Here is an 11118-nt window from a genome sequence, read left to right on the forward strand (position 1 = left end):
ATTACCTAAAGCTCGCAAATTGCCATTGTCTGGGATGTACTATAATATAAGCACCCGATTGTGGGAAGTCACGGCGAGTTAATGGGCCTGAGTACCACATGCTCCTCCAGAAATCCATCAGTAGTTGAGAATAATAATTTCATGATTGATTAGTAGAATTACAGGAAATTGACGGATAAGGTCAACTTTTGGCAGACAGCTGCCTAGCTCACACAGCATGCTTCCTTTTGCCATCTTCTTTGATCGCAATACCTATACACATGCACTCCCCACTTTAGATTCGTTTGTCTAGTCCAAGCAAAGGAATCTGTCATTTATATGCAGCCTTTACTGATTACAATACAGATACGCAGTATATGCATACCGTCTCTGCTTACCATTCAGATGTCTAGAGTAGTCCACTTCTTAACATAGTTATCTCTGTTGACTAATTTCATTGTTCTAGCTTCATATCTTTCCATACCTATGAAGTCCATCTGTTTGGAATGGGCCCACTCACTGACACCGGCTGTGGAGATGGTCTACCGGAACTCTTATGATATAGGTGACATTGTAAATACTAACAACTCAAATATACACTCTTACGATTCGAATGTACATTTGTGGTTCTAATCTATGTCGTGGCACCTAGGTATATGTACAGTCCTAGTGCGCGGAGAAGATACTCGCACCCTAGAAAGCATAGCAACCATACAACTCTAGGCAACAAATTTTGTTAAGATACCCTGTGAAGCTCGTCAACGAATACATATGTATATCAACAAGCAACACTCACTGACAAGACAACTACTCCCTATGAATATCAACGAATGTCTAATCTGTGTATTCCTAGAGTTCAGAACTCTACCGTATCAAGAAACCTAGCTTTACACAGAAGACCCCCTTCCAGGCACTTTCAAATATTACTTTATTTCTCTATCATTCGTTATAATTGCATGAAAACTTATGTATCTGGTCCTGCAATTTCTCGAAACCGCGATGGAAATTTCAAGGAGAGTAAGTGTTTGGCAGGCTAGGTACTCCAGTTTTTTGTATAGAGAAACCTCTAACCGACCCTAGCATTCTGTCACAATGATGGTGATATCTATCGTTCATGAGCAACCAACTTGCTCCAGTGGATAAATATTTCCTATCAAGAATGGAAATGTTCGATGATGAAGGAGAACAATAAATGTAGAAAGTGAAACTAGCCTTTTTTTCCTCCACCCTACCAGGACACCATGGCGTCTTCCTTTCCATACGGTTAACTCATGGATCCAATGCATGATAATCCTTCTTTCCATTGTCAAAAATGGACTAGAACAGAAGATGTGGCTGCATTCCCTGCCTGCGTTACTGTCATGGGACCCATAACTAGGAATTGTCAATCCTAAATTCAGCTTAATAATTCTCTCTTACTTTGCGTATAAACAATATTTCCTAGCTATGTGTCAGTATCACAATCAATACACATTATACAAAATGATTGTAGTAAACACTGCAAAAACTACCATTGCGTAAAGCTAACACTGTAGGTTTGTTGAACAAAGTTTTATTAAAAGTTACTACATGGCATTGAGACACCCTTTTGATGATGTCATCTCGCCATGGATGATCAATCTGATTAGATGAAAAAAGTTCAAGCATTGCCTCCTAAGCCATACAAAATTAAACTTGTACCATCAATAATGTCTTGACATTGACATGTGGGACTCACTTGATTGTATTATTGTTCTGGTTGAAGTAGAAATGTCAATCACAATTCTTCTGTGATGTAAACTCTATATCCTGAAACAGAATGGTATTGACTTCAGAGTGCTTGCAGTTATTATAGTGTGCCATAGAGAGAAGGTACTAGCAGCAATACATAATGGCTGACGCCCCATGTCTCACTCCTAGACTTTGGGGGGATCAAGCACTTTACTACACCTTTTCACATTAGTATGTGTATTAATAAGGCCTTCTCTGTGCGCGCGCGTCATTTGCACCTTTAAGGAATGGTATAGGATCCCAAGCCTGTGATTAAATGTTTGATGTAGTAGTCAAAGACAGCAGTCTTTAAAGAGAGTCCTAACAAAAGGCAGGCGTGATGAACAATTTCACTTGGCAATATTTATAAGGGTTGGGGCCCATGCTTGTTTTCTTAAGCACAAACAGCAAAAGTTTCCCCTTTTAGGTCATCCTTTAAAGCTAAATCAACATGGCTGACACTTGAATGCAGCAAACATTTGTTTTAATGTCATAAATATACTCTAGGCATCATTATCGTATTCCTTCTTCTCCATTGTTGAATTAAATATCCACACAACTCCAACACTGTTTCGACCATCCAAGTGAAAGCTAAGCTGCCAATTGATCCGAAGGTTTATCAGCATTGGCAATGGCAATTCATTCCTTTCCTAGTTTAGTCTCCCTTGACTGCAAGCAGGTGCAATAATGCAAATATCGAATTTATACACATGAAACTACAATCACATTTGGAGTTGCAGGAGTTAGGTTGGAAAGGAAAATCAATGTTCAGATGCTAACCTGCTATCTAAAACTTGAATATCTTTGGATCTTGGACCTTCCTTTTTCAGTACAAACGAGTTCTTTTTCTCTTTACTTCACAAGTCAAATGTAATTAAGATTCATGTCCTGCAAATAATAGTGACAGGAGATAAATCGAGCTCCTAATGTATGAAGGGGAAATTTACAGGAGAATTACTAGAAGGGCAAAAATATTTTCAATATATTAACTACACTCATAACATACAATTGTAAGTGAACAACCATTGCATTATTTCAAGAAACAAAAAGGATCTCTTCTTCTGAGGCACTCCTTTTCATATTACTACAAGTGATTCTAGGCTTCTACTTTTGGTTGATAAGCATAACAAAAAGGATCTCTTCTTCTGAGGCACTCCTTTTCATATTACTACAAGTGATTCCAGGCTTCTACTTTTGGTTGATAAGCATCCTACCCTTTCAGGCAGCTTCGTCACATTCTTTCCAGACCCAAGAACATTTAATTATTACTAATTGTGACAACATGTCTATAATAAATAATTTCTCATATGCCAAGACATTCTAAGTTTAACTTTGGCAATTTTACCACTCATCTTAATTCTGGAGAAAGTAAAAACTGAAAGAAAAGAAAACACTCACCTAAGAGAAGGTAACAAGGTTAGCACACCAGAAGACAATTTAATATTAAGTCAATCAACTATATTGGGCCAGATGGCCCAAATCCTAATCAAATTCCATCCACAAAAAGGTCATTTTCATTTTGAATGTAGAGTGAGACAGAATAAACTTCTCTACGATCTGGGCAAGACCTGATCATTTGCAATACAAAGATTAACTCCGATCCTGATCCATTGTAGATTCGACCCTAGAAACCTCTAGATTGGGGCCTAGAGAGGAGGTGACAACCAAACAAAATACAGCGTAAGAACAGCATGCATTTATGTAGTATTGGTGGCTCGGTGCTGGCCTGGGAAGTGGATTTATACCTTGTCTTGAATAGTGGGCCAGCTACCTCCAGAATGGGGTCAGAGAGCACCTCCAATGGTCCCTAGAGACTTATTTCTGCTGCATTCACTGCTCTCTTGTTACAGCCTGCACTAGTGTAGTACGAAAGTTAACACAGACAGCCTAGTATACCGAATGCATTGGTCAGATGATTTGACTTACAATCAACAAGGTGATGTTAGTCAATATCAGTAACCAAGTAAGGAAAGAATTTCAGATGGAAAACACAAAACGCAGAAACACATCACCAATGGGTATAATGTGTTAGATCTATCTTGTTCTTTTGGCTTTCTTTTCTCTGTATGAAGACAGATCGCTTGATGATGTATCTCTAAATTTCTACAGATACTCTTCTTTTAAGGTTTAGAAAGAAGCACGTTATTAGAACAAGGAATCATAATGTCTCGAGCTTTTTGCACATATTATACAAGGATAATTTGTCCAGAATAATAAATAACAGACGATATTAAAGTCAAACTTGCAACAATTAGAAGCTACCAGGTAAACCATATATTAAGTCCATAACATGAACAAGAATTTGCATAGATTTACACACGAATTTCTATCGAGTAACTTTTCACTATTGGCACTGGTTTGCAACATCAATTTCTCATTCTAACTTCTAGGAGAACTCACTCTGCTTTTTATATCAGCCCTTACTCAAACTTTGCTTCCAGAATCAGTACATTTCAATTAATGGTGAGAAGAAGTTTAGGTTAATTAAGACAACTACATAGGTAGAAGAATTAGATTATTGTTGAATTTACAATTTATATTCATGAAAAATAAATGTAAATGAATGCAATGTCTAACAGCATGCTATAGATGGACACCTGAAACAGATTGTTAAATAGTAGAGAGCACAGAAATTTAATGTCAATCGATGGCACACAAAGGGGTCATAACTTTTTGATAAATATGACAAGCCAAGCTACTTCCTTGGGAACATTTGTGGCCACTATTTATGAACACAATAGATTAGAATCTTTTTCAGCAGACATGAATGGGTGGGAGCATCGAACAACGAAGTACATATTGCACTAATGAAACAACACCATTGTGGCATAATTTCATCCATGTGTGCAAAATATGCATGCCAATTCGCTAATCAGTCACTATAAAAATAAGTTTGCATAACTACACCATATAGAGAAAATGTATTGGTCATAATGATCTTTCTTGTTCTATTCCGAGAAACACTTAGCGAAGTAGGTCTCACCACAACAAAATCCCAGTTGGACTGATTTGATACTTTCTGATATCCCAAAAATAAGCTTCCAATCAATCTGCAAGGTACTGCCTATCCTGACTTCTGAAAGTTTCAGGCCTTGTTTGGTTCTGCTTCTGCTGGAGTTGAACCAAACAGTCTGCATCCGGAAATGGCTTCTGAGAAGCAAAATCTATCATTATTACTAGAAGCTAAAAATTGATCTGGATGAGCCTTTGTAGCTTCTGAGGAATGATGTTATGAGGGGTATTACATATATTATACATTTCATCCGCATTAAAAGCCAATTCAAAAGTAGCTTTTCAACAGCAGATTTTAAAAGGTGCTTTTGGAAAAGCCTCAACCCAACCAAACAGACCCTCAGTACAATTAGCACTAGGATTTTATTTGCAGATTGCTAGTTGATTACCGTAACTTCAATAGTGATGAAGATTTTACTAGATTCCAAATTTGCAGAGAAGTAAGCCATACTTACTAAATTCTGCAGAGGATTCCCATGACAAACGCAAATGATAAGTAAACTCAGGCAATCATAAGAGATAAACCAAGTGGATAGCTGTAGAATGTTGATTAAACATGGTTTGCAAGTTAAACACAACACCACATGCTAGAAATGCACAGTCAGCAACTTGTATTGGACATTTTGGGATGATAACAATGGCTACACAAACACAAAGATGTAACACTGTAAACAGTTTCAGACTAAACACAACTGTTGGGGCGGAAATTAACCTTAATTGATGCACAAGAACATGAGGAAACAGACGCTCCAAAGCAAGACATCAATTACCTGATCATGTACAAATATCTCCAGATTTTGAAGCTTCAGTTGGGCACGCAAGTCATGAGTAAAACCTGCTAGACACTGAATAAGCAACAGAAGATTCCACCACCAAGTGGCACAGATGCGCCAATGCATCAGAATCATGATCACAAACTTGCACCAAAAGAACAGCAGCATATATATTGGCGTGTAAATGTGTCCTTATGTTCCCGAAGAAAGTACAAAAAAATTGCATCATCAGTCAGAAGTTGCTCCAACAGCTTTCAGACAGATAGCTGGAGAAAAATTAGAGAGATACAGCTAAATTCCTGAGCTCATGTTGGAATCAATGCACGAGATCAACCAGTGTCTTCCTCCGGGGGAACCTCTGCGGAAGCCGAAGCGACATAGCGTCCTCGATCTCGATCGGCAAATGCGTGGCAACGATGACGATCCCACCCTTCCTCCGGTGCTCTGCTATGATGTACTCGAGCAGCTTAACCCCATCGGCGTCCAGGGCGACGGACGGCTCATCCAGAAGCCATATCGGGCGGTCGATGGCGAGCAGCCTGGCGAGCTGCAGCCTCTTCCTCTGTCCCATGGAGAGCATCCTGGCCTTCTCGTTCATGAGCCTGCCGAGCCCCATGAGCTCGATGGCGGGCGCTGACCTATCGCCGGGCTTCCCCTCGAGCAGCTCGAACCACTGCACGTTCTCGAGCACCGTGAGCTTCTCCTTGACGGCGTCCTTGAGCGACATCCAGTTGAGCTGCAGCTTGTACTGCTGGAAGACGCCCGGGGAGGTGACGTCGTGGCCGTTCCAGAGGATCTCCCCCGCGGACGGGCGAGAGAAGCCGGCGAGCATGCGGAGGAGGGTGGTCTTGCCGGAGCCGTTGGCGCCCGTGAGGAACAGCGCGGTGCCGTCGTGGACGCTCAAGTTGATGTCACGGAGCACCGTCTGCGCGTTCCGCATGCACGAGACGTTGTTGAGGAGGAGCCGCGGCGGCCTCAGCGGCGGCATCTGCTCGACTGGTCGGTGGCACGCGAGCAGTTGGGGCCTTGCGCGACTAAAAGTGGGGGAGGATTTTAGGCGGCGGCGACGCCGGTGTGTTGAGGGAGTTTTGGGGGAGCGCGGCGGCGGGTGAGACCGAAGCGGGCGAGGGAGGAGGCGGGGGTTGGGCCGTGGGGGTGTGTGCTGTTAGTTGGGCTAAGGTGGGCCGTATGAGGGGTGGTTGGGCATGGGCCCAGTATGATCTTCTGGGCCGGAATTTGTTGTGACCTGAGGTGCGGATGGTGCATTTTGGGGTGTGGATGGTGTGAAGTGGCCCAAAGCTCGATGGGGATGAGGCAACGGATTCGATTGGTCCGTGTGCCGGAGCACTTCTCGCCCGTTGGAAGTGTTAGAAACCTATAGTTTTACAATCGAAACGAAGATAGTTTCGTTTTGATCTATTAAAATATTTGATTTTATTTTTTTTAGGTTTTTATAGTATATATATATATATATATATATATATATATATACTATAAAAACCTCTTATTATAGAATATAGATGAAATAAAGATAAAACTTTTCTTATATATTGTGTCTCATTTGTGTAATTGTTCTCTCGCGGGATCTCTAGACTACAGCGGGTAGCAGAGGTTCCTCGATACATTATCAACATGAAGCTCTGCCAAAGACCAAACTAGGAAATTGGATCGTCTCGTTCGCAAGGATTGAAAGGTATGATTAATTCGGTACGTTTCCTATCTACTATTGTTTTTTCCCGGATTTGTACATCTACGTAAATAGTATTAACGGTAGTAGTAGTATGAATAGCACATTACAAAGAAAAGCATTGCATCATAGCATGAACAATAGCATATAATATATCTATACAGCATAGCAGTACTGGTGGGGCCCGTTGTCGCCAGCTAGAATCCGACAGCCGTCCTCCCGGCATAGAATACGATGGCTCAATGGTCATCATCATAGATCGAAAAAAAGGAGGAGGCCGCTCGAAGCAGCCCCATCGCTTCACCGCGTCACGGGGTCACCAGCGCTATTGCATCTGCGTCGCCCGGAGCGAGGCCACCGTATCGTTGCGTACCGCCACCCAATGTCGAGCCACACGAAACAGCACCTCCGGGCGTAGCCACCCGATGTCGAGCCACCATGCCTCCCGCCACCGTCCCTTGGCTGCATCGGAAGCGCATCCGCAACGTGCGCCAACCTATGGATGCCGCACCGATGCGTGACTTGTCAAGAGGCGCCTCGCTCGAATCCGGTGACCCATCGTCGCCAGCGTTGCTGCTCACCTCCACTCCGACCACCGCACATCGCTCGAAGCTGGCCACCTTGCTCGTCGTGCGCCCAAAGCCGCTCGAAGCACGTGGCGCTACAGCCCCGTCAGAGCGCCACACCACCACCTAAAGTCGTTGTGTATAAAAACCTAGAGTTCATAAAAAAGAGGCTACACAAGTAGCACAAATTGTCCTTGTGTATTCATAAAAAGGTCCCAGAATGAATTTTGTGTAATATATGTATATGTAGATGATCTGAATATCATCGATACAAAAGAAGAAATTGAAGAACCAAGCTCGTACTTGAAATTTGAATTTGAAATGAAAGATTTGAGTAAAATCAAGTTTTGCTTAGCATTCAACTAGAGCATATGTCAAATGGAATTTTTGTTCATCAGTCAAACTACACTCAGAAAGTGTTAGAGCGTTTTGGTTTTGAAAAATTATTTCCTGTTAAAACCCTCATGGTCGGAAAGTCATTGTAAACAAATCAAGATCCATATAGACCTAGAGAGGAGAGAAAGTATTGTGACCAAAATTCCTATACTTAAGTGCAATATGTTTGTTGATGTATCTGGCTAATTGCACTAAATCAGACATAGCGTTTGCCGTAAACCTATTTGCATGATATAGTGCAGAGCCCACTAAAAGATATTTGAAGGACGTGAAAGATATTCTATGTTATTTGCAAGTTAGTAAAGATCTGAATTTGTTCTAAAAAAGAATCATGACCTAAATCTAGTTGGATATATTGATATTGGGTATCTATTAGATCCACATACAACGAAATCTCAGATTGCCTATGTTTTTTTATACTGTAGAACTACAATATCCTAGAAATTATCAAAGCAAAGTCTTGTATCTACTTCGACAAACCACTCAGAAATAATAACTTTATATGAAACCGCACGGGAATATGCATAGCTTAGAAGAGTGATCAATCATATACAGCAGTCACGTGGTTTGAACACTACTAACACCCCTATCATTATCTATGAAGATAATGATGCATATATTGCACAAGTACAATCGGGATATGTGAAAAACAACTTAACGAAACATATCAACTCAAGTTTTTTATGCTCATGAATTTTATAAAATGAATGACATAAAGTTAATGCATATCAAATTACGTGAAAATCTTGCAGATTTATTCACTAAGTCTCTTTCTACATCTAGCTTCGAAAGATGTGTTTTTGGTATTAGAATGATGAGGCTCAGAGAGTTGCACATTTTAAAGAGAGAATTTTCACATGATAATGATATGAGAAATTTAAATCTTAGTTAACAAGATTAAGCGACTAAAGTTAATTATGGAGATTATATGAAGCATTTTAGATGGATTGTACTCTTTTTTCCTTAGATGAGTTTTCATGAAGTTTCTCATGATAAGTTTTTTTAATAAGGCAAATCATATGACCCTATCACGAGCTATCTGCTTTTTCTCTTAATTTTTTCCACTAGATTTTTAGGGAGTTTTAATGAGGTAAATCATGTGACCATATCGCGAGCTATATACTCTTTTTCTCAATTTATTCCACTAGATTTTTGAGGAGTTTTAATAAAACATATATATTTCGCGAGAAGTGTACAAGGAAAAATGTTAGAGACCTAAGAGTTTTACAACCGAATATAGGTTCATCTCGATCTCTTAAAAGATTTGATTTTATCTTTTAAAGATTTTTATCACTATATATACGAAATAGAATTTTTTATTATAGTACATAGATAAAATAAAGAGAAGACTTTTCTCTTATATTATATCTTATTTATGTGATTGTTTTCTCGCGAAATCTCTAAGACTACTTATGATAGTAGAGATTCCTCAACAAGAAAGGCGAGACGTACTCTCGCAATTTCAATGAACAGAAGTCGGTGGTATGTCACTGTAGCATCGTCTCGTCCTCTGATTAGATGAGAAATAATTACCCAATTAAAGGATAATTGTTTAACCTCCGCATAGTTTTGTAAATTTTTTAAAGGAAAATATAGAAAAAATCCAAGAAGGAACTTGGTCAGGCTGGATTCGCGTCCTGCCAACAGCAACATTTTGGCGATTTCTGGAACTGGAAGATCACAGCAAAGTACTAAGGTAGCGAAGGACATGACGAGGCTGTTCAAAACCTTATGGGTGATTTGCCCGTTAGCCATTCTGATGTGACTTTTTAGCGGACGTACGCGATAACCCCTTTTGAGAACTGCTCGTGGTGTACAATTTGCCACATGATGGGTTTGGTTTTATACTCTTATATAAACGACACTAGCGACCAGAGAAGTTAAATAGGTGGCTCGATAAATTTTTTAAATCAATGATTTTTTTTATTTAGATTATTCAACGTATATTAAAATTTAAGTGAAAGTAAAAATAAAGAGACGTTTTAACCAAAGAAAGTTGCGATGACCTGACTCCACTGATGATATATGAATTATAGTTTCTATTTACGATCAATTTATGTGTCTGAGTACTCGCAAGACTACAACTTACAAGAAAAAGAAAGATGAACACTGAGCAATGAAACTCTCCAAATTGATTGTCTAGAAACAAGGAAATTTAAGACCACATCATATAAGCATGTGTATATAAATTTTATGCCTCTAATGACCTCACAAGGGGCTGAAATTTTAGCTCAAAAATTAAAATGAAAATCAAATCTAGAAACTAAAAAACTTGCAAATTTGTAAGAAAACCAATAGAGTGAAACTAGAAGGAGATGAGCACAATAATATAAAGAAAAATAAACTTCATTGCAGCAGAAGTCAACCCTATTTTAAGCAGATTACAGAAGATTTTTTCATCATAAATCTCCCAAACCTAGTACAATATTCTCATATGGATGATACAAGGGGCTCAAAATGCCTGATTTAACTCCTCCCATAGTCCAACCCTTCTATTTATAAGTTAGGAAACTTGACCTCTAAGTTTTTTAGTTTTTTTTTCTAGAATATCTCTCTTGTAGTATACTCCTACATATCACCGAGGATATTTTAGTCTATTTCTTGTTTTGTCCATCGAACTACCATGACGCCTTCATAACTTAGCTTCGCCTCGACGCAAGCTTCACGATGGTGCCACATACTCCTCAGTCTTCCCACAATTTTGAGGTCTAACCGTGAAACCCTCTGCGCGCTTCTCAAAATGTGACTCGTCATTTGCTTCCACCTTAAGCAAGCACTTTGATGTCGACATGTGTACTCCGTCTTGCGATCCTGACCGCCGACAAGTCTCTCCTGCTTCCGATACCTTAGGTCACATTGTCACTTGCACCGGCATCCCTTTCGCTTGACTTTATCAACACACCGTCTTCATCCTCAGTTCATGCTTTGTTTGACTCCGTTCGGCCTCGTTGATCGT

General features: G+C 39.9%; 1 protein-coding gene across 3 annotated transcripts; it reads right to left on the reverse strand.

Annotated features, from left to right (window-relative positions):
• Positions 1-1272: 1272 nt before the first annotated feature.
• Positions 1273-6599, reverse strand: LOC133887623 (ABC transporter I family member 1-like). Of its 3 annotated transcripts, XM_062327572.1 has the most exons (7): positions 5511-6599; positions 4712-4878; positions 3474-3579; positions 2509-2616; positions 1909-1995; positions 1697-1767; positions 1273-1335 (listed from the first exon to the last, which is right to left on the reverse strand). In XM_062327572.1, exon 1 carries the CDS (start codon positions 6499-6501, stop codon positions 5830-5832), a length of 672 nt encoding a protein of 223 aa, XP_062183556.1. In that variant the 5' UTR covers positions 6502-6599; the 3' UTR covers positions 1273-1335; positions 1697-1767; positions 1909-1995; positions 2509-2616; positions 3474-3579; positions 4712-4878; positions 5511-5829. The 3 variants fall into 3 exon arrangements, with proteins under 3 accessions (XP_062183556.1, XP_062183555.1, XP_062183554.1); XM_062327571.1 differs by having other exon boundaries at positions 1276-1767; XM_062327570.1 differs by having other exon boundaries at positions 1276-1995; positions 3474-3584.
• Positions 6600-11118: the final 4519 nt, after the last annotated feature.

The sequence above is a fragment of the Phragmites australis genome, chromosome 13 (genome assembly GCF_958298935.1).
Source record: "Phragmites australis chromosome 13, lpPhrAust1.1, whole genome shotgun sequence".
NCBI classification, from domain to species: Eukaryota; Viridiplantae; Streptophyta; class Magnoliopsida; order Poales; family Poaceae; genus Phragmites; species Phragmites australis.